At 43.8% G+C, this 27715-nt stretch overlaps 1 protein-coding gene across 1 annotated transcript; it reads right to left on the bottom strand.

Annotated features, from left to right (window-relative positions):
* Nucleotides 1–270: 270 nt before the first annotated feature.
* Nucleotides 271–16656, bottom strand: LOC8027777 (chymotrypsin-like protease CTRL-1). Its single transcript, XM_029967384.2, has 6 exons — nucleotides 16506–16656; nucleotides 14722–14899; nucleotides 11973–12102; nucleotides 9327–9471; nucleotides 3712–3842; nucleotides 271–602 (listed from the first exon to the last, which is right to left on the bottom strand). The coding sequence occupies exons 1-6, from the start codon at nucleotides 16639–16641 to the stop codon at nucleotides 393–395; spliced, it is 930 nt and encodes a 309-aa protein (XP_029823244.2). The 5' UTR covers nucleotides 16642–16656; the 3' UTR covers nucleotides 271–392.
* Nucleotides 16657–27715: the final 11059 nt, after the last annotated feature.

Here is a 27715-nt window from a genome sequence, read left to right on the forward strand (position 1 = left end):
CGTGACGTCACGCGTGACATCACACGTCCCGTCACGCGTGACGTCCCTATGAGAAACGTCCCACACTGCAACGCGCGGTTACGCCGACGGCGCCGGCGACGCCGCTCAACCCGGACTGCAAATACAGCTTTCTAGCTGACGAATCCCGTTCTTTGCTCGCGCTGCAGACGAACCTCCTGCGAACGCTCTCTTCGCACACTTCGCGAGAGGCATATTGGACCTCGTTCTCATTCTCGCAGTGATTAAATGGGACCCCATGAGACTTCTTTGATATACCTCATAAGAGTCTCTTCCACTTTCGTGCTTTTATTCGAAAGGACGAAGTTCGTCATCAGTGCAATCAGCAGTCCAACTCCGATATTTTTTTCGAATACATAACGTAATTTATTTCGCTACTGCTTTATAGAGCACATGTTGCGAATCCTTTGACGGCTCGTTAGTGGGTCGATGTATGGAGCGATGAAAGTGTCCACGTAAGCTGATACCCTTGTAAATATCTGGGGTCCTAATCTTGTTCCACACACCCTGGGACCGGCACTGACGATTCCGTGCAGCGACCACTGGCCGTTTGCGAAGTGTACAACTGGGCTCCCACTGTCTCCCTGAAATAAAGAACATCGGTTATTCCAACAAAGTGGCATCGGGAAACATCAGGTCCCAACCTGGAAGGGTAAACTTTAACGCTGCGTTGAATGACTCGTAATTTATTAAGGCAGCTTTAGGACCCTCTACGTGCAGCTAAAGAACAAAGATGAGCCACAGTCATAAACCATTCTAAACTTAAGCCTTCTCCACGCTGCCATCTTTTTCCACTGGTTGGCGGGGTACGTTTCGAGCATGCAGAGTGACTGTTATGAGAAACATCAGACACTGTGCATGCGTCCCGAGACGTTTAGTGATTCGACAGTTGTTTGCCCGGGTATTTAGCGTTCGAACGATGTAAACACCAAAGAAACTTCGTCAAACTTCGAGGGATTCGGAGGCGGCTTTGAACCAGTAAATTGGCTCTGCGAGCCTGGATAGCTCTTCTCGAAGCAGCCAGGGGGATCAATTTGCCACCAGCGTTAATTTATTCTTTTTAATTCCTGGCCTAGAAAGTCAATGTTAAACTGATCCGGGAAACGAAATGTTTTTATGCAGGTTTTTTTTTAATTTCTATTAAGATGCTAGTATTCGACTTAGCGATAGTGGTTCATATTACGACATGCAGGTTCAGATAGCTTGACTACTTGAAAGGTTTCGAGCCCATTGATCCGCTAGGAAGTTGTCTTGCTGTGAACGCATGAATTTGTAGTCTCGGTGCAAAGACATGATACTTATGCTAGCGATCGACGAGTCCTCTTCAACATAAAAGAGCTTACGAGAGATAGAAATTTGTGTGGTGTAAAAGTCTGAACATGAGTTGAAGTCTTAAGGTAGCAAGTTATTCTACACGCTCGTAGAACTCTTCTTAAAAAAAACAATTTTATGGATATACGCTATCCTATATATATTTCTGTTTCAAGGGACGCGGAACCGAAAGCCCTTTCTGAGGTGTACTCCTAGTTACTCGACTCCGAGTGATCTTGATCTAGTGTATTCCTTTCTAACCAAAGCGTCCTATAATTTGATACAGATAAAATATGAACAATTCTGGTACACATTCCGTATAATTCACTGTTATTAAATAATTGTGGTTCAGACAGTGTCTTGCCACGCTTCTTTCGCTATGCACATTTTGCACAGACCTGCGCCTATCAAATATGGCGCGATCTAACATGCGGACGATTTGGCCGAAGGCTGTGGATCACCAGGTTGCCCACCAGGTCCCCTGGTGGGCAACCTGGTGGGCAACCTGGTGGGCAACCTGGTGGGCAACCTGAATATGTTCTGTCGTACAATAAAAACAAAAATTAGCAACGGACCTGGTGGGCAACCTGGTGATCCACAGCATTCGGCCAAATCGTCCGCATGTTAAATCGCGCCATGTGATTTCTCAATACAGCATGTTGGGCGCATGTTAGGTCGAACCTATGCGGAAAGCAAGCCGTCTGCTTCTTGCGCACGAGTGGCTGGGACGTCAAAACGACGCCGAGCTCTTATTGGCTGATCGAAAAAACTAGTCGGTAGACCTCGAGGAATCTAGCATTGAGGTCTACCTAATATATTTTTTTCCATTTAAAAGATTATTTTTTTCAATCAGCCCACAAAAATTGGCGTCGTTCTGACGGCACCGTTACTACTGAGCAAGAAGGAGACTACTCGCTCTCTGCATTGATTTCTACCGCGAGGTGGCAGTGCGCAATCGGCCACTCCACGGCTCTGGACCACTCCAGAGATCCTGTATTCGCTCCCAACGGGAGCGAGAGTTGCCAGTCAGTTTTCCATGTGCCGCCGCGCCACAATTCGCCGGGATCCAATCATGTGAAGAGCATACTCAAATGTCGTGCAGGAAAGCAGATGTTGTATACGCGTCGCGGCGTACGTTCCCCTGCTTTTGAACGCGCCGCGCGTTTCGAACACGCGGCGCCGCTTTTCGCTGAATTCAGTCACCTGAGGAGCTCGATCAACATGCCGCACTGAAAACACGGCGCTACGGGGATGAACGCGCAACTCTAGCTCCCGTAGGGAGCCTATACAGGAACTCTAGGCCACGCGAGCGGCAGCTGCCGCTGATAAAAGACCGGCGCAGAAGTATGCGCGGGTGCTTTTTGTGTCGTGGCACCTGGCGGTAAGAGTCAATAAATCATGTTGACGCACCGGTGGCGTTGTGTCCTTCTCTGAGATGGAAAGCCGCAAAGCATATCCTGCAGCCTGTTATCTTCGTGTTTATATTTTCAAAACTCAGTGGTCTCGCTTTACTTGCTATAGTAGTCACTCGTCAGTTTTTCTTTCACTCCTTGCAGCAATACTCCCATTTCAAAGAGCCATCAAGCAACATTGCCGGTCGCCATTTCTTGGGACGAAATGGCGACCGCCTATGTTGCTTGACCATTCGCCGATAACCTCAGTTATTGCCGAATGGTCAAGAACTCCCAGTGTCTAAGACGTGCTCAGAGCATGTGCCTAAACAAGACAGGACAGGCGAATGCACGCGTTTGTGAAAAGGGTCTATCTTGGTTTTAATAGAGAAACGTTCTGCCGTTAAAACTATAGTAAGAATTAGCTCTAATCCTTCTATCTCCGCGGTGCACCACACTGGTTTACTACACTCACTGAAGTGCTAATGAACACAGAACGCATATCATGTTCACCATTTATATTTCGTGGTCCGTTCTTCTGCATTCTTATGGACTTATGCCGCCATATGATTGGTTTGGGAGCTAAAATAATATGCTCGGGTCTCTTTACGCCATGCGTTTCTTCAGCTGTAGTTGACGGTAAGAACTTGAAATATTGAAAGTGAATGAATGCTCGTGTATTCCTTATGAAGAATAATAAGAGCGCAACGCCCTGAGACTGAAATGTTTCAAGGTGCGATTATACTTTTATAATTTGGCACGCTTGGTTTGGTAAATTCGTCAGCACTGGGCTATTGTTTGTGTTCGTAAAATGAACGCCATTTACCCGGGAATAATTAGTTTAAGAGAGGCATGTTTTCATGATACTGCAGTGTTTGTGTATAGACGATGAACGTGTCTGAGCGAATGCACCAGAACAGAAACAAAATACTGATAAGGTCGCGCATGCAGCAGACAGAGAGTTTGCTGGAGACGAAAATGCCATACTTACGCCGCAGGTACTGCCGTATTGATGACCACCACAAAACGCTTGAGGAATTATGCGGTGTCTCAATCGTCGGCACTCTTGATGTGAAATTGCTGATACCATAACCTGCTTTAGCTCTTGTGCAGACCTGCCACCTATAAAGAGCATGGCATAATGTATGTATCAGTACTGGTCAAACAAAAAAAGGGAATTGTTAGTTTTGTTTTCGTGCCATAAGTGACTTTAGTTTTGAACCACTCTTTTAGCTTTGTGTTTCGACATAATTTAGTCGTCCACATTAACAAGTATGATGAAATAGCTCAACAAAAGCCTGTCACGCAGTTTTTGTCCCCTGGTGCATGACTCAGGTTAGTATATACAGAGTCAGTCAAACCGAATACATTCGAATTTGCTCTATGCATATATTGCGTTCGAAAAACAAGCAAGGGTTAAAAGTTGGGTATACTTAATAGATTATGTAGAAGAATATTATAGGCATAAACATATAAATTCGTTTACTTGCACTTAATTGTCTCAAATGTCTTTATGACAGTCGTCTGGATCATGTATGTGGAGTTTAATGTGTCAAACACCCTAACATATATTTCAGGTTCGTACTGGGATCGGTGGAAATTATAAAAAAACCTGTACGCAAATTTTTAAAGTTATTTCATTTCATCGGCAATAGCATTTGAGTTTCGAAAACGATTTTGTACAAAATGAAACTGGGGATGTTAAAGACGGTTTACAGATTTGCAGCCGCTTCCGACCGAGGGGCTTAAAACCCCTAGGGATCTCTTATGACCAGAGTGCACACTTGCGCCGTCCATGGGTAGCCCTAGAAAACTTGGCTTTTGTGTATATATTGCTATTATTTTCGCACACCATTCTTTCTCTTTTGGCTTGAAAACCTTTCGAAAATATTATGAAATATAATTTTGTATAAATTGTATCTATATTTGACCTCGCAGACACTGCAGACGATTCCCTCTTGTGAGCATATTATGCAATCTTGCGCGCAGCAAGGATGAGCACAAAAGGGGAGAAGAGGACACAACTGGCGCCTTGTTGTGTCCTGTTCTCCTTTTTGTCCTCGCACTTGCTGCGCAGAAGATCCCATAAGATATCACACCAACTCGCCCAGAACAACCACTCTTCTTGAATCCCTTTAGTGAAACACAGTTCCAAGGTCGCCTCAATAATGGCGCCCGCGTGCTAAGAGCGGATCGGAAAGGAGGAAATGCAGAACTAGTCAGTGAAGATACAAAGGACAATCAAGCATAAACTGTATAAACGTGCAGGTTTTTAGGGATATTTTAAAGGGGAAGGAATTTAACAACAGCTGCATCAGTAGATATTAGTGTGTTTGGATATGTAGAAACCTATTCCTGGGGATACGGAGCGGCCTGTAATAAAAAAAAGTTTTAATCTCCGTTGGTGGCATGAAATAAAACAAAGAGATAAAGAAAAGGTGGTGTAATTGCACCCATAGTGAGAAAGACGGACACTAAAAAAATGATGTCGGAGTGCACGAAACATTGGGAGAACGTGTTTTCATAGGAATTGTTTACCTCTGGATGGGGTGTAATTCTATGAAATATAATACGCAAAGGCTCGACTGTATATCACGAGATATACAACAGCTGGGTGGTAACCATGAAATTGTGATATTAGGAGATATAATTATAATATAAGTAAGTGTTTGTTGTGTTTGTACCCTATTTCCCACGTACACTATTTTTCATTCCAGAACAGCCACCGTTGCAGTCTGGAGAAGTTCTCGTTGGTGTACCCGTGTTCGTCCTTTGATGGGATGCTGAACAGAAATCTGGATTCCACAAAACACGCGGCAAAAGCGTGCAACGGGATGCTACAAACACCAAGTCATCACTCATACAGAAGTATCTCGAACGGATGACTCTATTTTTCAGGAAAAGGAGGCGCATTTGACAGAAAAGTTCACGTCATGTTTCTGCGAGAAGGAGAGAGAACAGCCTCGCGTCTTCTCCGCGTCGCGGCCTTGAGGGAGCGAAGCGAAGAGAGGAGGAAACTAGGTATCTTCACGGTGACGCGCCTCGTCGGCCTGGTTCAATTTCGACCTCTTTTTTCAAAATACGGCTGTCCATCCGAGATATCGCCTTACGAGTAGTGTTGTAGGGATTGTAGCTTTCCGCCAACATCTCCTGCATTGTTTTCATGAAATCTAAATTTCGGGTCACCATCCCTTTAATGCGGTAGGTTTGCTGATCTATCTGATCCGTTCCTCTTTTCATTAAAGCATACAATCACAAGAGGAATTTTACCGTCTCTCGCTTTTAGTCTGCGAGTTGACTCTATCTTATTGGGCTGCGGCACAAATAACTTCAGTTTCGCTGCTAGGTTTTCCATTACTGCTGTCAAGTCTTCTCAGCCGTGTCGTGTAATTCTTTTAATTTCTATGTTTATTCTGCACGAGTATTGCTTGCCTTTTTTGTAATGCCCATTTAAGTTATTTAATTAATATTTAATCTCTTTTGTACCGGAGCTGCTGAATGTCAATTGTCCTTTTATTTAGTTCGGTCGTAGCAAATGTCAAAAAGTCTACTTTTTTAATGATATTGTACTGCTTGGGAAAGCATGGTTGTCGAGGTTTCTGTCTCTTGGTTGTTTTTTCTGAACATTGCGTTTTTCGATCCTGGTATTTGAGAGACTGGATTTTTAGCTAACATTTGATGTTCTCAATTCTAGATATGACTTCTCCTAGCTCCTGGTTTGTTTTTAATATTTGCTCCATCATAGCTGTGTTAGTTTCGCCTGTCATAGCTGTTTCCTGGCCATCCTTTTGAGGTGCTTGTCGTTGGTTATGCACGTTGCATGTGCCACAACTCCAAGACAATAGTTCTTCTGGTTTTAAGGTTTTAAACTTTGTTTATGTGATGTCTGCGCATTCACCGATGAGGTAGGTATTCTTACATGTTGAAGATTTTAGCACTTTTCTGTTTGCTGCTATGTAAAGTTGAGAGGAATCGAAGAGAAGAATAAAAATGTAGGCAAAGCCTTGGTTAAACAAATGGGTAAGAGAATTGAGAGCACAACGTCAGAATCGGTCTTGGTATCATAGGCAGGTAAGTGTAAGAAGATTCACCATAAGATGTAGAAACAAAGTGGGTAGAATTTTTTCAGATTCGAAAGGAGTATGAATCATAATAAACGAGAAAATCTGAAGAAGAGGGTCGGACTAGATGGAACATAGAAACAAGAAGAATAGGCAAGAAGCTAGGTAATTCTGGCATGTCCTAATTCTCTGGGCAAAGGACAAGAAACTAGTAGCGATTCCTGATCACATCAAACGGGAAAACCCGAAAGGGAAGCCTCAATTAAACACAAGCATGATCTTAGAACTGATGTTTGAAAAGCAGATCTCTGAGCGAGGGAACCTGTGCAATGTAAATCAGAGGAACATGAAGATTCTGAAATTATCGGAAATCACTGAAAGAAAATGCAAGAGAGCAACGCAAAACATCCTCGGAAGCACATCTACAGGCCGAGATGATATCCAGGTTAGTGAATATGATGCGTCTACAGTCCGTGACATTGCTTCAAGAGGCATGGGAGAATATTTTTAATGATAGAACAGTTCCAAGAGATTAGAGGCGACTCATAATGAACCTTCTATACTAAGGTAGAGTAAAATAATGATATATTAGACCTTAGCGCCCAAAAACAATAACCTCGGTCATATGCAGGTTAGCAATGCAGGTAATTAAGAGTAGGGTACAGGATTAACTAAAAAATAAAAAAATACTAGGTGAACAATGAAACGGGTTTAGAAGGGTGAGAAGTTTAGAGGATATAATACTTCCTTCAACGCTGTGCCTCTAAATTACAAATTAGGAAGGTCGGCCAATCTGGCTAGCGTTTTTAGATATCAAAGGTGACTATGATGGAATAAATCAGAATAAGGTGTGGAATATTTTAAAGAAAAGAGGACTGGGACCGTGTGTCATACATTGTATGGAACGACTACAGGGATAATCAGATGTCGATAGCATGTGAGGGTGGACATATGCAGCCTTTAGTCATAGGCAGGGGTCTCAGAGAAGGGTGCCCGATGTCACTCCTACTATTTATGATATATCTGCATGGGTTAGAACATAGGTTAAAGAAGACCGCTCGTAAGTGGGATCTAACCTATTTTAGACCGCGGGAGAAAGTCACACAGACAATTTCAGGGATAATGTATACTGATAGCAATTTTATTATGGCAGACAACAGTAGAAATATACAGTAACTGAGGACAATATATGGACGGGGAAGTCACAAGTTGGGACTGAACTTTAGTGCAGAGAAATCAGAACGTATAAATGGAAAAGCCACCTTTTTAAAGGTACAGGGCAAGAAAAACGGATATTAAAAAGAAGAGAATATTGTATGGCTTTGGAGAAAGTGCCTTATTATTTGAGGTTTGAGAATTAGGACATACAGGGCCAAACACTAAGCAGTAGATACAACGTGTATTATATATGTGAGGGAATGGAGGTATCACAGCGTGCCATTATAGAATGAAACGGCCACGGCCACCCAGGACATCACGCGAAGAAGCTGACCCTTTAAAGGCCCTATGATTCAATGGAACCAGTGAAACAACACGTTTGGAAGACATCGAGCTTATTTGGGGAAGATTAGAGGAATATTGGCAAAATCAAAGGACGGATAAAGGGTAATTATGAATATATTTTTCTTTTCTTGCATTTTTTAACCATTTGGATTGCCCTTTCGAGCTGTCTCAAAGATGCGTTGTTTCTTCTTTTTCTTAAAGCAATGCAAAAACGAGAAGAAAAAAAAACTAAGAACCTTACAGCAACCCAAAACCCCATATACAATCATTCGGGCGATCTCCGTAATAAACGTTGAACGTACACAAAATCATCCCACCAACACCATTTTAAATGAACTCAAGAAAATATTTTATCGGAATGTATATCAAACAGTTGGGTACATGTTTACTGGTTATTTTATGAAATACAAAATCGTAGTGAAAATCAAGAAACATTTTTCAAACTTCTCTGAATTATCCATCACAGCATAAACCTCGTCGTCCCAAATATTACATTTATCACTTGTTTTTACCTCAAAAGGGTACATAAAAACCTCATGGTTTGGATTGTTTGGCTTGACTCCAAATCAAGCGTCAATTCTGGGAGAATATTTTTAGTCACTTATTCACCAGAACTCATGCTGTATTGCCCGTTATATAACTGGCAAAAAAAACTTCAGGCTTCCAACTTTTTTTTGTAGAACCCATGCTGGTAGCTCGTTTTTTTGTTTTTTTTTTTAATTCCGTTAAAAATGTTTGCGACAATACTCAGAGAAAACACATTTTACTGCAAGTCGCTGAGTAAGCTAAAATTAATAATTGACTAGGTGGTGCAAGTCACCACCTGATTTAAAGGTAACAGCCGTTATGTATCCATTCATCTATCCATCCATTCATTCATCCGTTTTATCTCGGGGTAAGGAATCACAAAATCTTGGTGTTGCAGTACTTAAATTATTCTGTTTTCAGTAATATTTCACTTCACGTCCTTTACACCTTCAATAGCTTATATGATATATCTCAGGGTAGACTTCAGTAAATTGCAAAATTAGTGATAACTCACCTCCTACTTCACCCCATCCTGTGACGTAGAGCTTGGATCCTGTAGTGAGCTGTTCCCCCTGGTTCGGAAGGCATACTGGCTGAATTGTCCTTGTCATGTTCACCTTCCTTTTGAGTTTGATAATTGCAATGTCCGGTGCCTCACCCTAAACGAAATAACAATATATTAGTCCATACTACATAAATGTTGCTATACGTTCTCAGGAGATCTGTGAAGGTATTATCTTCATAATATTTCAAATGATTATTCAGTCAAGAAATAAGTATATAAAATGGTACATTTAATTAAAAAAATGCTGTTTCACATTTATTCAGGTTGCCCATTTATAATAACAGTTTACTCAGAGAATTTCACAAATAAGCTTTTCGGAATGCACTCTTGGTAGGAGAAGCGGCGATGGTAGGTACAGAATCCAATGACACTCTAGAGTCAGTCAGATACGACATAAACACAAAAAAGTACGGTACAACATACAGTGATGTCTTTGCACTTTAGGCAAGCATTTCCTAAAAAAAGATGTCTTGGGGATGTATATCAAGCAGCTGGGTGCTGTTTACTCGTTATTTTATAAAATACCTTACTTTTTATATGACATACGCTCACTTGACACACTCGGGTTTCACTACTGCCGACCCCTCTACAACCGGTTTTTAAATCTCTTGCGACTACTTACGACTGCTTACGCAGCAGTATGGCCGGTCGTAATCAGCCACAAGAGGATTAAAAGCGGTCTTCAAACCTCTCCGGTAATAATCAAAAGGGTTCTTTTTTTAGAAAGAGCTATCTTTTGAAGTATGTCGTGCATTCGATCGTACCGCGCCTATGCTCCACGTCCGTATCACCATTTAGCATTAAGAATCATTGCGAACGACAGAGGAGCACCAGATGTATGAGCCCGTGACAGATGCTTTAAAAAATGGTTCGTTTATCGGTCGAATTTCGTGAAGGGCGACAGGGCTAATATTCCGCACTCTCGCTTCTCTTTATAATCCTTAAATGTATCAAACCCGGGGCAGAAATTGCTATCGCAATTTCTTTAAAATTATACAAAGTTAGCGCCTTGTTTTAATTGGTTTGTAGTTCACACTAAGAAAACTAAAAAAAAAACAAAGAAACCTGAAAGCATGTTTTTCTGGGAGGATCTCAGACTGACCTATATATAATGTCTGAACAGATTTTTTCTGTGCCATTAACCGCCTGTATCGAACAAGGTATATACATATCTTCGCGATATAGGATTATCGACACACAAACTCGTTTGTTTAATAAACCACTTTTTTTAGGATAAGTTCACATTTCGGCACAATCAACACGAACACGACATCGTAGGTTTCGTGTCGTGTTCAACACGACACGACATCTACGCAAGCAGGTGTTGATGAGCATCGAATTGTAACGCTTACTTTTGCTTAGCTAAAGAGAAAATGTAAGCCTCGCTAGTAATCTTTGTGACACAATTTTATTTTCAAGAAATAAAACATTGAAAAAGCTCTTCTTCCTTGTCTGTGCGAACAGTGTGGCTCTATACATACTATCGTTTCGGTAATCTTACGTGTGCAACATTTGATAAGCGGGATGGGAAACCTGTCCAGTTTGCTGACGTAAACAGTGGCGATCTGTGTTAGTTACTACGTCCTAATGTTTTTGTTAGAAGCAGCTTTGCTTTTCAAGGAAGACAGTCTACATAAATATTGTTCGGAAACTACTGTAAAAACAAAGTTAGCGGTTCCCTGCGGCGTCCTGCCAATGAACTGCGGTGATATCGAGGCGCTGGACGCCCTGCTGCCGCTCTGCTGCACACAGCTGCATTGCATTGATTCATTCAGATCATTTACGTCCGCTAAATTTAGCGGACGGTGTTGATGTGACGCCGTGACGTCATGTAACAGCATGTCGTGACAATGTGAGATCCCGTCACAATGTTAATTCAATTTACAGTAGATATTTCCATGCTAAATCTGGAGAAAAAAACGTGACGTAACGTGACACCTGACAGTATCAGACCACAATGTTTTTTCCCGATAAATTTAGCGCATAATTGTTCGCGCTAAATAGAACGGGCCAAGACCTAAACAACTACACATGCCTTATCCTCGGCGAAATCTCGCAAATTACTGATATCGGCCTGAAGAAAAAAACGGTAGTGGTGGGACTATTCACTCTTATGTGGAACACATGCTGCATAAAAGTAGAGTAGTACGATGCACGGTTTCCCTTCGACTAAACAACACAGTGAACCGCTCTCGAATAACAAGCGCCTTATGGTGGTGTAGTCTGCGAACTACAAGTGTTGGGCGGGCCAACGTGAAATATACCCTCCAAAGCACGTTGGCATCGTGCTTCTGTATCTGTATTTATTGTTTTTCATGCCAAATAGTACCGTTGCTTTAAAAACAAATCGTCAAAAACGACGAAATGCGCGCGGAGATAGGTTTTTAACTTGCCGGTCATGCGGTACGGTTGCCTCGAAAACCGTCGACAGGGTTAGGTAAGAAAAGCCAGGGGATGCGCAGGGGCTTACTGCAAAAAGACCCATTGTCTCATTATGGTTATGCTTCATGAGTCTGCTCACATAAACATGAGTGAAGCCCATGAATCGACACCTTGACACCAGTTCTAATGGGTCTTACTCGCACGATTCCTTACCGGCGCTTTGGAACGATGCCAGGCAGGGTGGACGCACATCTCTTTGACCGGCGCGTGTACTTCTGATGCCCCCGACTGCCAGCGGTGATGGGAGCCGAGGTAGACGGTGAAGGTCGAAGGGCTAAGATTCCTGGACGGACAAGGACGAATGAGCCCGGGAGGCACGCCAGTAAAACGCTTAACTTGACACAAGGTTGTCAATCCTAGGGGCCTAACTTGGACCCAATGCGGGTTAGTGTAAGACGTTAGCCATAGATGGCACGTATGAACCGAAGAACTGTCAGTGAAGCCTAAATTGGGCACTTGTTTTTCAATGTATCCCCAAAGTTGCCACATGACAACAGAACAAACAAGAAGTGAAGCCTCACTCTGGCACTTGTTAGGCGATTTAGGGCCAGACCTGGTAGATGACAGCTAAATAATTAGCAGTGAAGCCAAGCTTTGGCGCTTGTTGTGGCGAAGGAAAGCTCTGGCTTCACCGGTCATTTAAAATCCCTTATTCTCAAGTTCGACGTCAAGTTTGGCTTTACCTTGGCTTCACCGGCCATTTAAAAGCCTTTATTCTCAAGACAGAAACTATATTTTTGTCTAAAGAACTGTGCTACCGGGAAGTTATTGTCACACTGTTCGTGCACTAGAAAGTTGAACCTTTACGGTATTCATGTGGAACCTGAGCGAGAAATTTAGAAATAGTTTCATTTAAAGTGAACAAAAAATAAATTTCGATATACAAATGTTTTTCTCTTTCCGACATGCTACACATGATTTCTAAACTCAAAAACAGGTGTTCAGAAAGCGGCAAATGAATGTTAGGCCAAAACCGACATTCAAAATTTACCAGGTTCTCCTGTTTTGGTGACGTCACCTTATGTACTCTCTGCAAATTAAATATGCAATCTAAAAAAAAAGAAACGCGATGATTTTTACCCGAGAATCGCGCAGAAGGATGTAGAATTTTTTACAGTGGATTAAAAAATAACAGGGAGAGACAACAAATCTAACTCATAGAGCAGAGCTCAATTAGGAATGTTGATTGGACCTATTACTTTTTCCTCCACTGTAAAAGATTTTTCCTCCTGCCCCAGCCTTGGTTTGAAAACGTCAATATAAACTTCCGAAAACCCGCCTGTAATTCCAGAAACAGTTTTTGGCGCAATTTTTATTTTTGCTTTTCTGTCGTGAGCTGCTCCAAGATTAATTTTAAACAACAAAATTTCTTATGAGCCGCGGAGAACACGCTGCACTGTCGTTATATTAAAATATTTTACGTCACGCTTCCAGTGTGGCCAGAAGAGTCACTTAGCCTCTCGGAACATACGTGGAAATTCAATAACTTAACAAAAGACAAATGATTGTGACTCGCAATTCGAGTCGCTGTACTCTATTCCCCCCCCCCCCCCCCCCCCAAGTTGCTATTGCGGTGGGAACTGCTTGCTCGTCGAACCAGTCATAGGCCACGCCACGTGATCAACTCCCCTTCATGCCTACGCGCTATGATCGGTTTCAGGTGACAAAAGGAAGGCGGTTGATTCAGGTTTTCACTGACCCAACACGAATCCCTTTCGAACACCGTCGCAACACTCGTCTCAAGACTGTGCACCGGCCTGGCCCCTCGTAGATGATGGGAAACTTCCAGCGCTACGTCCTTGCTATCAAGAGTCACCGAGAGCTGAACAAACGCGGGACGTGTCCAGTCCCGAACATCTAATCGCTCAACAGACAATGAGATTGTGCCATCAGCCGTTAGGAACTTCGAAGCATGAAGCACGAGACCAGATGTGAGATCGCAATTTGAGACGTGCTTATAATCTGCCAGAGGCTATTAGAAGCGCTGACTGTAATCTCTACAAAAAAAAAAAAAGCCCGTGATTTCTGTTTTTTTGCAGCAATTCAATTTTGCCGAACAATAGGAGAATCCCAGCGAATCACGGAGTTGAGAAGGCGATTAGACAAACATTGCGTGATGTGCGCAAAGTGAATCACCATACCGTTTCCCTTTCTCTCTTTCTCCGCGCATATAGCAGTTTTAGAGCGCAGCTCTTAGGCGCCCGTTTCCGGCTTGAGCGGCGACGCCGTCACCGTCGCCGTCGCCGTCGCCGTCACCTCGTTTTGCATTATAGGACGTTTCCCATAATGACGTTAGACGTGACCTCAGGAGGGTCACGAGTGACGTCAAGCGTGACGTCATCCTGCTGACGCCACATGGCGTCTAAATTTGACGAAAAATGTTGCCGCTTGATTTAGCGGAAAAGTTTCCAGCCATATTTGGCAAAATTTGTTCTACTCAATTTAGCACGAAAATGTTTCCGCTAAATTTAGCGCGGAAACTTTCCCGTCAAATTTAGCGGGGTAATTATCCCGCTAGTCTTAGCTGGAGAATTTTTCGGCCAAATTTCGCTGGCTGTTTTTTCCCCTAAATTTAGCGGATAGATATTTTTCTGCAAATTTAGCCGGGAAATGTCCCCGCTAAATTGAGCGGGAGAATTTCCCGGAAAATTGACGAACAATTTCACGGTAAATTCTCCTCCATAACCTTCCCTCCCTCCGCACCCTCCCTCTTCCTGCTCAAGTACTACACTCAAATCCGGCGTTACAGAGAATCTTAAACGTCTTTCAGTTTTTTTTTATTTGGATATTCGTCCCTATAGCTGAGAGCCTTCTATCGTTCGCCATCACTGGCTGTCTCCTTGTTCTGTTCAAAAGCGAACTCGCAGAGCCTTTTGTTTCAAAGAATAAGTCTTATTCTTACCAGACGCAGTGTGCGGCAGTCAAGACATGCTGGTCAGAGATAAGGGTGCCTCCGCACAAGTGTCTACCGGCGTAAACCTGTGCCTGCCACGGCCAACTTCCCGGCACGGCCACGCTACCTCCGTAGATTCGATCTTCGACGTCCAGAGCCGGTTTAATTGCGGGGTTTCCGCACTGGTCTGGAAGAATAAAGTAACGAAGCAAGGTCAACTTTTGGTGTTTATTTCTATACGGAGTCGAATAGTGATTGACATTCTTGCCTTTTTTATTTCTGACGTTATCACACGATTTAATTGATCCTGTTGCTGTAATATAAATTTTGTCTCCGGTCTTGGGCGAGGTATATTCAAGATATTTTCCCTTTGATTGGGAGGATCCTAAAGTTCTCTAAAAACTTTTCTTAATTTGCAAGTACTCATACTAACCACGGAGCTTTGAGGTCGTAGAAATAGAAGAAAAAAATATTCTGTCAAGTAAAAATGTAAAATTGTGATTGTGATACGCAGATTCTAAAATAAAACGGAACTAATAAGGCTTAAATTTCGTGGCTAATTTGTTGACAGAGTTGACTGAATGCCACAAGTTGTTTTATTTTACAAATTTAGATATACCCGTAATGCTGGGATGCGTGATTGATAAGCAGCCATTTCAATGGAGTCGTAAGTTAACCACGATTGTGGTTAACCACACGTGGTTTTCTATCATATTTCATTTAAAGTTTAGCTCTGAAGAACATTATGGTTCTGAGAGAGTTTGTCTGTTTCGTGGTGTCCTAGCTACCTTAAAATATTCGGAAGTGATACTAGTGGTAACATTGCTTTTATCTTATTAAAAATACAACATCGTTGGAAATTTGCTCCTTTTATCGATCGCGCTCATCGTTCAAGCTTATTTTTCTTATCATAAGGGTCTTCAAGGTTTCATAAATGACGATGATCATCATCATCCACTGTGGATAGGAGTATCTCGCAACTGTTGGTTGCGTATTATCTCATACAAAAAAGAACCGAAGTCTCATCTTATTAATTTTGGTGTTTGCTGATGATGTGTTACATTTTCAAGGACGTTGTACGGACAACCCTTAAAATTGCTCCTTCTGATTATTCGGTGATAGATACAGTTTGAATAATTAGGGGAGACAAGGAACTTATGAAGTGAAAACACGGTGGAGGAAGAAGTAATAAATCGATGGTTGAAGATTAGGTAAAACATTAAAAATTAATTTTTGACTTGAATTTACAGACTACCAAAACTATAAATTCCTGGTATATCACGTTTTCTCAGAAACCTAAAACTAAGACTATGTTTACTAAAATCAATCGAAAGCGCGGCAATATAGACACTAAGAGCGCATAAAAATATAAATGTAATATTGCATTTATTAATAGTTCGTACTCTTTTAGTTAAGTGTAATATGCTTCATAACATCTATAAAATTTTTTTTCGAGATCTTCATCCACTGAGGCTGCAGAAAGGACCCAGGAATGTTTTATAAAGTAAATATTATTACACTGGGCGTTGGGGACAGAATTCAAGAACAGACATAGTTAATATGAATCGTGGTAATCTGCAACTGACTGTTCGTAGCGTTCCAACTCTCCAGGGTTACAACATTGCTCCCGATGTATTGTCCCAGTTCTAGCTAATTGAATAAGGATGAAACGGTTTTACACATGGGACAATAAGATTAATCTTTAATGAAAATAATTGGATAAAAAGACACGAATCAATTACAAAAAAAGAAAATAGGGAATCGAATGAACAAATAAAAGATGTAATACTTGCCTTTCTGCAGAGCCCAAGCAGGAACCGCCATAAGTACGACAATTAACCCCAACATTGTAGCCACAGCGGTACGTCTCAGGTTGCATGTCAATTCCACACGGCATTGACAAGTAAAATAGAGCGGGGCTATTTGCATTGCTTGCACAATCTATTCGACAAGAGTGCCTGCAAACAGCTGAGAGGATCAAAAGATAAAACATATCGGTATTCTTTGTACCGGCGCATATAGGGAAGGTTGCCTGATAGGGGAAAAACAAAAAAGAGGCGTGCTTATGGCACTCCGCTGGTTTGCTGTTTCCACACGGGGAGTTACGATTGAGGATCTGCACAGACTGCCGCCGTAGTGTGAAAAAAAAAATATTTTGTCGAGTATTGGCAACATACTAGCTGATGCTCCCTAGTTGAGATGGAAGGAAGAACAAAAAACAAGAACAATATCGATGGCATGTGAGGTCAGCAATGAACACCGCGCGAGACAGCCGAAATGCGAAACATAAGATTTTTTTTTATTGCAAAAGGTATTGACGGGCGGCAGTGGCGTAGTCATAGGGGGCGTTTGGGGGGTCATGGGGGGTCGAAACCCCTCCCGAAAGTCAAAGCTACCCCTCCCCCCCCACCCTCCCGGCTCGCTCTCCTGCTCACGCAGTCGGATTTGCACGAGGCACGCAGCAACGGGGAAGCGCGGACAATCTCCAAATTATGTGCTTTCGGGAAAGTTGTTTGTGGGGTGGAAAATGCAATAATTAATAAAATATGCAATATTGCTCAATTCCTGTTTATTCGATGGGATGCGGAACTTGATCTCAGATATTAGAGAACGGATATTTCGAAACATGTGCAGAGTGAAGGATGGCAATTTCAAGGCAAAGTATAACAAACTATTTTCACTGAAATACGCACTTCAATCAAACCAAAGATAATAAAACGAACACACGGTTATATTATAATACAGTGTCAGTGATGTAAGGAATAATAAATCAATTGTAAAAAAACATTCACTGTAAGCAACGGGTAGGGCTGCGCTCACGCATGCCTTTTGTGATCAGAATTACGTGGTTTCGACTAGAAATTGCCGCGAATTAAATGGTGACTGCGACTAGTTAGATTGGAAAACAATTTACAGGTTCTCTGTAAATTGGTTTCCAAGCACCTACACACTAAAATGCAGCCGCCTGCATTCACGGAAAACAACATCCAGGACGTCCTTCGCTTGAACTTTAATGTCGCGGTGAATATTCAAAAGCGCTATACATCGTTTCCGCTTGGGTCCAGATGCAGCCGATGGTACAAGCGCGAGCTCCGGGATTTCAGCGTCCCTGCCAAGCACGTGCGCTCGTGCACTCCAAGCACTGTTCAGGGCCAAAAGGCTCGCGCTTGCAGCATCGGCTGCGTCTGGACGTAAACTGAAACGAAGTGTAGACCGAGCAGTCGCTCATTCGAAGTGGACGCTCTCAGGTATGTTTTCGAGCGTAGTAGCGAAGAGAATGAGCGCTTAGCGCTCAGAGTCGCTAGGATCTTGAGGAGACGATGGACGTTCTAAAATAGGGGATCCGGACAGAGGGCGACGGCCTGTATATGTACCGCAGACGTGACGGGCGCTTCAGGTTTCTCCCTCTTGCATTGGACGCCTAAAATTTCCCTATTTTTGGCGAAGTTTCCCTAACTTTGAGAAAATTGTCGGTCACGAATGCGACGAAGTTCGTCTTGCTTTCTGCTTCGTATGTCGAGGTGGCGTCCGATGCAATTTCTTATTAGATTAATCTCTTCTTTGCACGGAACATTAGAAACTCCTAAGAGACAAGCCTTCATACCCTGACTACGCATAGGCGCAAGGGTAGTCAAGTTCCTTTCCACATTCAGCGTGTAATTTCTGTGTGGTGCGTCATGTCATTTCTCCGAGTGACGGAACGACGAGTTCGGACCGATGACTTCTCATGACCCCGAGGATATGCTGCTGCTGCCTTTGGACCACGCTGCAAGATAAAGCAGGTTAGTAAAGATAACACTCTCTTTCCTTTGGCATCTGGTTCTGCAGCATGAATTTGCTTTAATAAATAATAGATTTTGAATTTGTAATTGCTCAGAATTACCTTCGCCCTAAATATGGGCCCCTAATGTTGGTGCCTGGTCGGTTGCTCCGATTTTCCAGCGGCAAATTTTATTATTTTTGCTGCTTATTTATTAAATTTTTTTTTGCGAAAGTATAGCAATCTTATTGTTTTGTCTGGCCTTCACGCGTTGGTAATGCAGTGCTGCCTCAAAAAGCGGAGGGAATTGTGTGCTGTGAGGAAATCTTTTAAAGTTGGTGGGCCGCAAGTATGACGACGGTAGAACAGTGAGCCACCTCGCCGGTATTCCTGTAAATGAAGCCTGCTCCGTTTTGAAAAATGACAATGCAGCTTTACCTGTTTTATCTTAACAGCCCCTCCCTAATTTTTGCTTGAGCGTCCATGTGGGCTAGCTCACCTTGCGTGATTGAGGGGAGAGGGGGGGGGGTGCCGTTTAACCCCTCCCGAAATAAAATCCTGGCTACGCCACTGGCGGGCACCATGTCGTGCTATTGCTGACACTATTACCCTATTGGAAAAACGTACAAGAAACAAACCTGCTGCTTGTACAGTCCTGGTATGACACCACCATAATTTATTGTTATTATACATGCAGCTAGTTTGGTTTTGCGTTCTCCATAACTGGAGATACCGGCACCGCTATGGCTCCGGGTCTGTCTATACTGGCAGCCGGTTTGCTCGCCGATATGACTCGGTATGGCTGGTATGATTTTGCGTCCGATGACGTAGGCGACCGCCATCTTTCCAACGAAACGCCTATACCACAAGACCACCGGTATAACTAAACCATACATGCAGAAAGACGACCGCCATCTTCCAACAAAAACGTCCATCGTTTACCACCGGTATCGTTACATACATCATACATGTCGAAAAATAACATAAGCCGCGTTTACATGAATGCGACTTAGTCGCATTGAATCCAGTTGCCGCATTCAATATGCGGTCATGTAAACGGCATAATGCGCAAAGCGCATCGCATTAAAGTCGCTAGACAGAGGTGGATCGAGATGGCGAGTGCGCATTCATTCAGCCCATGTAAACGAAGATCGCATCGCATTTTGGAACGGGGAGGATTATCGGAAGGCGCTCGCTGCGGGAGCGAGTGAACAGCTGAGAACATGGTGGCGGCCAACCTCGTCGGCGGCGCGGAGAGCGGTCCCGCAATTTTTTTCCCGAGAACAAACGCAAGCTTTTATTGCGATCATAAGTAAGCGGAATTTAGCGGAGCTGCTCGGTGACGGCGGCCCCGTCCAAACCTTTGCGAAGTACGACTTGCGCGTCCGAAGGGGTCACAACGGCTTCGGTGCAAGCACGCATGACACCGAGAGCTCCGATCACTGTAGAGCACTGCATGGTTGCGCAGAACGAGCAGCTCCTACCTCGCTGCCGTTCCTGGCTGCGCAAGAGCCTCTCGGACTCGGGGTCTGGTCGCGATCGGCGAGGTCTGGCGCGGCGAAACGTGGAGGCTTCCTCAAAGCGTGCACACACACGTCGCCTCTCGTTCAGAGTGGACCGGCGGCCCGGACTGGAGTCCTAAACGCCTTGGTTTTGATGCTTCTTCCGTCTCCCAACTTCTTCCACAGCACCGAAGACAGCGGGCGCGATCTTTACGTTCACTGAATGCGTCGAAAGGCCTCCACGTGCGATGCACCGGAAAACGTGGTGCGGCTGGTGCCGGAACGGAACTGACGGAACTGCATAACTTCGAGCTTTGAGTCAACGTGCACGGCAACAAACCGATCGTGACACTAAGCCGCGGATACCGCATCGCCGGTCGACAGGGGCAAATGGCCCGTTGCTCGTATCGTGGGCCGTGACTCGTACTCGGCCAACTCGGCGACTTTTCGTGGCCCCTCGCGTCGTCGCAACCAGCCGCAAACATACCAGCCCGCGACCGTGGCCGATGTCGGAGGAAAGCGAAACCGAAACGTAAAGCTTCCGCCCAGTGGCTTCCGCTGCCGCGCCTTTTCTAACTTCCCGGCCAGTCCCGGTTTACACACTTCCGGTCGTCGCGGAGATGGCGACGCAGCCAGACGTAGCGGTTTTGGCGCTGGCTCCTTCTGCGTTTTACGGGACAGATGTTTTACGGTCCGTTTCTACTGCGTCTCTGGCTCTCAACTCGACGACGCCTCTCATGGTTCAACCAGGCGTGGTCAGCCGGGGTCAGCACAGCGCGGCCGGCTCAACTCGTCCGATCGCCGGACCGCAGGCGACTTCCGATTTCGGCCGTTAGGCCTAGGATCCGAAGGACTCTGTTTCCGTGAAGCGGTAAGCGAATCTCGTCCCGTTTTCGTTCTACTTTTAAATTACGTTAGGTGCGCTACAGTGTAAGCATGCGTGCCAAGTGTTCGTGACAATTTTGAACTAGAATAATTGTGCTTCATTGCGGTTTGTCATTTACGAAAAAGTAAATCGAGCAATGAACGAGGAGCCATGCTTGAAAACGATGTATGTACGATGTTAACTTCTACCTGGGCGGCTTAAAAAAAAGTCAAGACTGGTTACGGTTGGATGCGAGGCTGGTCCCAATGCAATGGTAACCACTTAGAGCACCTTTCTGAACAGCATGTAAGCAATATAGCGATCAACGAGACGAGCGACGACGAGAAGCTACGAGTGCCGGCGCCGAGCGACGAAGATTTCTCACTCTCGCTGCTTGCGCCGCTCGGTTCCTGGGCTTCTAGAAAACGTCGCTCATCGCCTTGATCGCTCGCACCAATCGCTTTCATAATGTGTGTCTCGTCGCGCAGCTGACTACCGTGTTTATTCAAATATATGTCGACCTTTTTTTTTCTTTTCTTTTATTTTTTTTTTCGGAAATCGTGACTAAAGAATTTCGACCTACATTCGCGACGAAATTTTGCGACCGTACCGGAGGCATGAAGCTATCGAGTCACCGAGCCGGCGTTGCCGTAGAGCTGCGCCGCTTCTTGTTTCCAAAGGCTTTTGTAAACAACCGAAAACAACAGCGATGGCCGATGCCGCTATCGCGCGCACCTCTTGGGGCACTGGATTTCGCCATCGCACCTCTAGCGTTCCCCTTGCTGGGCAATGGGGAAGGAGAGGAACGCGATGCGCCATGCACTTTGTCCTCCATCCTCGCAAACGCGCACAAAAAAAAAAAAAAAAAAAAAAAGATGTTACTTTTGTTAGTTGCTTGAGGCGGTTCGGCTCGCGTGTTGCTCATGGCGACACGGCGGTTTTGTTTGCGTCTTTGTAGTTTGTCTTTCGTTGCTTCGCACCTTCTTTCGTTTCTTGTCGTCATTTTACAACGGTGTCAGTGAAGTATTGTGGCGGATTTGCGAGGATGTCTACCAAGCTGTGAAGTGATGTAAATAAAGGTTTCTTTCTTTTGCCCAAAATTTCCCCTGTTCTTAAAAATAAAAAAAAAAGTCGACCTATATTTGAATTTTTTTTTTTTTTTATTCTCGGTGGGTCCAACAAATAGAGTTCGACCTATTTTCGAGTAAATACGGTAACTTTAATTTTTATTTTGGGTTACGTCGGACGTAACTCGAATGCTTGACAGTTACGTTGGGCGTAACTTTAATTTTTATTTCGGGTTCCGTCGGACGTAACGTTAGACACTGCGTTACACTTAAGAAAAATAGGGGCTGATGGTTCATCATATAAACCAACCATTTGTGTTTAATTAAAGCGAATCACGGGCCTAAAAAAAATACTGCTGTCCTATAGGAATGTAGTGCTTCAGATAAATTTGTTAATTTTTGCTTTTAGTCTCTGCCCCACCAGATACAACATCTGGCCTAAAGCAGTGTTCCGGATCTCCTTCCAAGACCTCAGGCGGGTCGTCATTCAATCCAGGAGGCGGCGGCGTCTCATGGGCGTGTTGCTGGTGCTTCTTACTGGATGGTGCTACCGAGGGAAAAGTGGTCGTGCTTGGGAAAGGCAAGTATGGCCGCCGTAAGTATAGATATTGTTTTTACCTTTGCTCGAACCCACCTTTAAGAAATGCACAGTTCGCATGTGTGCATCTCTCAATGCTTCTACAGTCGGCTGTTAATATTTGGAGTGCTCCAACTCTGTCAGTGCTAGTTTCTCTAGATTATGCAAATGGGATGCAACACTAAACCACATATGCTCTCGCAACAAACAGTGCTCTGCTGAAGCACGCACTGTGGAATCTACTCTGGCTTTACAATGCAGCACAAAATAGTTGACGCCAAATATAGCTACTTTTGTGACTCCGTTTTACCAAAAGCTCTGCCGAAATAAACTTGCCACCTTATAGGTAGTGCAAAAGAACCTCGCGTGCCTAACCTGGAGAAGGGCATTTTTTTCATAGGTCAATTTTTTCTTAAACCAATACCTTCAGCCTCCTTGAAATGTTAACATCATGTGACACTCAGAAGAACAGTAAACCCCTTAATGTTGGCGAACCTTTAATTTTCGCGGCCTTTAATTTTGCGGAATTCAGTGACTGCGATTATGTCCTCTGTGACCGATTCGAGAAGAAATAGGGGCCACCAAGATAAGGGGGTTTTACTGTCCATTGGAGGAGAGAGGAAGTCACCTTTGTTTGTATGCAAGAGTAAAACCAACAACAACAATCATGGTGCCGACACTTTGTGAGCCTATCTGTGTCTATTGAATGATATCAATTTTGTTTTTGTTCGTTAAAAATTGTTGCCTGTCCACTGTGGGATGTCGTCTTCAACACGAGCAGTGGTTTTCCTCTGAAGCAGGCAGCATGGACGCGTGCCGCAGCACAACATAGTTTATTTGCAGGTGGTACCGCAGTTTGAAGGATGGTTCGCACAATATGGGGGAATCGCAATTCAATGTTCTACCTCGGGCGTAGACAAGATTTGCTCATTCTAAATCATTTTGTCTACAAATCGGGAACTTGCAACGAATGTACCCGCATGGTTGGAAGGGCCAGACAAGCCTTGCGAGCGCTTCGTTTTCTAGCCTCTCAGTCCTGAACCTACTCACGCACCACATGTGTAGATATTCCGGTACGTGGGAGCACTTATTTGGAAAATGGTGAATGGCAACTGTTGTTATCTTTAAGGTGGACTGCATATTTGCAGTACTTTTCCTCACTTAAAAATATGTCTTACTAAAAATATGTAGTATAGCCGATGACAAAAAGAGAATGGCTGGGCGTCCTCCAGCACATGCTTGTGCTTTTCACCCCGCTTTAGACAGATGTGCTCGCTCCAGGCTCATCAGGCGCTGAAACGTCATCGAAGGTAGCAGACGGGCTGGAGGTCGAACAACGGAGACTTCTCCCTGCCTTTCAGATGGTGTCAGTGAGCATGTACTTCTATACTCTAACTTAGCTTAACCTGCACAGAGCTGAGTAGAATAGGCTTGGCAAGTGCCCTTATTGCATATGCATTTGTACAGCTGAGGCACTTTCTAAATCAAGAACATTGTGTACCTTACCTTCAAAAACACATCATTTTGGGGGTGCAAAAGGAATTCTAAGGCATATTTTTGTTTGTATTGTCCTATTACGCATCGACTCCTTCAACTTAATGCGGAGTCGACCCAGCCTCTTGAAAAATTTAATGCTTGCCAGGTAATTGTTTTGCATTTAGTTGATATATCAGTATTCAGTTAGGTATCCCAAGTCATTAGTCGTTGAGGTGGAGTCTCTCTGTAAGTCAGTCATGTTTAACAGTCATAGAAATGCTTGTCAAATAATGGCACTGTCGAGGACATGTATTCAGCTCGAACAATCGCTGGGCACAAGCTGGTCGTGTGGTTACAGGCAGCAAACATCCCGGTTGGAATGTCCTATTTCGCAATGTAGCTGCAGACTAAATGAGGGCCCCACTCATAAACGTCTATACTTTTAGTCTCTTTAAGCTGGACCACTTTTGAAACTACAAGCCTTTGCAGCAAAAACAGCATGACGCATGATTATAAGCTCGACGTACCATGGCGTCCAACTAGAAGGTCACATGGCTTGCTTTGTGCACTGAATTTGCAAGGATGGCTTGAAGCTTTTGTCGTGGTTAACTTTAAGCTGAGATAGTTTAAAATAATGCTCTCAGTTTTTAGTGTTGCCCGGCATGGTTAACAAGTTGGTGATATAGCGCTGCATTGAAAAGTCTGTGCATTCATGACTGTATCACCTTATGAATGCAAGCTACCTATTAAACTCTTCGTTTTTCAGAGAAATGAAATGCACTTTGCTTCCAATTGCACCCGCTTCTGTAACTTCATGGTATGAAGCACCTTATGGCTGCAAGCTCTGACCGATCTTGTTCTGTGGTCTGCGCAGGCCCATATGAGGGAGTCACTCCGAGAGCCTCACCAGAGTTTCCTGCCCGTGGTCGTTCTAAATGTTTTTGTTGTAGGTATGCATCCTTTCTGTCTTTCCCTTAATTGTACTCAAACGTCTTCTTTTCATTGTAGCCGATTTGCCTCAAAATTGGTTAAGCACACAAATGCACGCTGTACAACTGTATTGTACATATTTTTTCCAAGGTAACTTTTCTTTGCCAAAGTTTGATTTTTTTATGAAGGTTAGTCTTTTTTGTTTTTATTTTCAAATTTATGTGAGTTTCCATGGGCAACACTAAAACGTTATGCCAGAAGCAAGGACAAGTTCACTGCTCTAATTTGTTCTCAACTGATTGCAAGAAATTTCGTTAATGTTGGAAACCTCCTTCCAGCGCTTGCTTTGCAACATAAAAAAAAAATTATACATAGGACATCTCTGTTTCTTAAACTGCTTGCTCATTCTGCAGGTCTGCCTGCCATAGATGTCGTGCTACTGGAGAGCAGGCGAATTCGATTGCTGGTTTTGCCATTGCGTTTTTTTAGACGTTGTCTTAGTAGTTCTTGTAAATTTTGAGATTTTCCTAAAAAGCAAGCCGGGAAGAATATTTAGTTTAGTTAGGAAGCTGAAAATAATGATTTAGTACCCCTTTGTCACTAAAATAGATACTGTGTGCCGCTGTTAGTGTCAAGCCGAGATCCACGCTTTTTTGGCATTTTGATCAGAGTGGTACCCATTCTTATTCGTTAGCCTCTTGGTGTGCCAACTAAACTCTTTGTATACAGACACCTGCCCTCTGCTGGTACACTCTACCCTCATGTTCAGCGAGTGTATGAACCGGAGTTGTATCCACAGTCGACACTCGCTGAGCACGAGGGTAGGAAAATCTTTCCATTGCAGCAGAGCCATATATGGGGAGAGTCTGGCAGTCTATGATTTCGCTGCCGTAACGTCTCCCTTCCGAGTGAGCTGATCAGCCCGCGGCACAGAGCAAGAGGCGTGAGCGCATGCGCGTGAACTCTAGGCTGCTCCCAGCTGAGCGGGGAGGGCCGCCATTTTCATTCATTTGCCCGGCATGGGATCGATATTCAAATTTCGGTTCTTTCCTTTTATTTGGCAGGCTCTGGCAATAAAATGATATACCTAGTGTTATTCCTCGGTGGCTTAAAAACCCAAAGAAAGAAGTTCCTCCATGTTTGAACGCACTTTTATTTAGGCAAAAAAAATAAATAAGCCCGTAGCAGACGACACGTAGCCTCAACAGTGCTCCGTGCAGACAGCTTTGCGTCAAAATGGTGGTCGTCTCCTCTTTGTTTCCCTGCTGCCTTCTCTCTCCCTCCTTCGGCGTTCTCCTCCCTTTCCTCCTCTCCGGCGCCTTCGTTGCCACACCCGCTGGCTAAACTCTCCCACTATACGGCTTTGCATTGCAGTAGTAGTTTTATTTGTAGTCTTTACAGTTGAATGTGAATATTTGACAGAAGTCTCAGGTTGGGGCGAAAGGGGGTTAAATGAATGCATTTGATCATTCACCTAAATTCGGTACCCATCATTTTAACGCCTACGTAGCTTTGTCCTGGGGGGTGACTATGACTAAAATAAGAGGATCTATGTGCTGATCACGAAAGAATATGCTAGCCATTCTAATGTAGCTCTGCCAAGTACTTGATTGTGATTTGTTTTTATTTTCAGCTACTTGGGTGCCTCAAGATCTGGAGATCCTAGTGGCCACAAGCTTGGACTCAATCTTTTTCTGTGGTCTGGGCAGGACCATGGGGGAGGTAATCCCAGCAACAAGAGCATCGCAGTATCTCCCTGGCTGTGACTTTCGGTCTGCGTCACGACAGGGGAGTCCTCGTGCCACCAGGTGTTAGGTATGCCACTTGAAATAAGCATTTGTCTTACCTATTAATAGAACATAAAAAGCACTACTAAGCCTAAAATGAAAAAAAAAAACATATTCAAATCTTGGGTTGGATGAAATTCCAATTACAAAAAGGAGTCTGCAGACATGATTAACATGTGAACTTAAAGCCCGCGGATGTAGGTTCGACGGTGTCACAGAAATAACTTCCCGCAGATCGCCTTGCTCGTGCTATACCCAAACAAATTCTTAAAATAATCATTGTGTTTCGTTGGTGTCATCAATCTTATGTCCCTACCACACTCACCAGTCGGGACATGTGAAATATAAAAAAACAGGAACTTGCACATTGTCAGCTCTGCAAAGATTTATATAGTAAACAGAGCATAGCACGTTCAGCTTAAGAAAAAAATTCAGTGCAGGCCTATGTTCATGGTTCACATATGTGTAATTGCTCTTTATAATGAAGTGAAAACTGCTTAAGTTGTGGCCCACTACAGGCTTTCTATTAGTGTTAAAAAGTGCGGTAGAAAATATGATTGCGCTTGGAAGACGGGGACATAGGAAGGACAGACACAACAGAGCGCTAACTTTCAACTGATTTAATTCAAGAACCTCAGCGTAGAAACGGACTGTGTCACCGCACCACATCTCAACCAATCCGTGGCCCTGCCACGGACCGCAAGTACGCCAAATCCTTATCCGCCAAGTCAATTGACGCCACACTGACACAACTTGTGCCGGAACTATTTATAGTGTCAGCCTCCATAATCTCGCTAACAGTCATATCTTTGTGCCTCTCAAGAACAATAGACGAAACAAATAATGGTTTGCACCCGCAGTCATGACAGTGACACGACAGATCATGACTGCGAGTGCAAACCATTATTTGCTCAGTCTACTGTTCTTGCTAGGCACAAAGATATGACTGTTAGAGAGATTATGGAGGCTGATGCTATAAATAGTTCCGGCACGTGTTGTGTCAGTGTGGCGTTAATTGACTTGGCGGATAAGGAGTTGG

The sequence above is a fragment of the Ixodes scapularis genome, unplaced genomic scaffold (genome assembly GCF_016920785.2).
Source record: "Ixodes scapularis isolate PalLabHiFi unplaced genomic scaffold, ASM1692078v2 PGA_scaffold1__304_contigs__length_218370807, whole genome shotgun sequence".
Classification (NCBI taxonomy): domain Eukaryota; kingdom Metazoa; phylum Arthropoda; class Arachnida; order Ixodida; family Ixodidae; genus Ixodes; species Ixodes scapularis.

Coding starts and splice junctions, on each gene's coding strand:
- LOC8027777 (XM_029967384.2), bottom strand. CDS start 16,641: ATGCAAATAGCCCCGCTCTATTTTACTTGTCAATGCCGTGTGGAATTG. Junction 12,103..14,721: donor ACTGCCGCACACTGCGTCTG/GTAAGAATAAGA, acceptor TTGTCCGTCCAG/GAATCTTAGCCCTTCGACCT. Junction 9,472..11,972: donor GGCATCGTTCCAAAGCGCCG/GTAAGGAATCGT, acceptor TATTTCGTTTAG/GGTGAGGCACCGGACATTGC.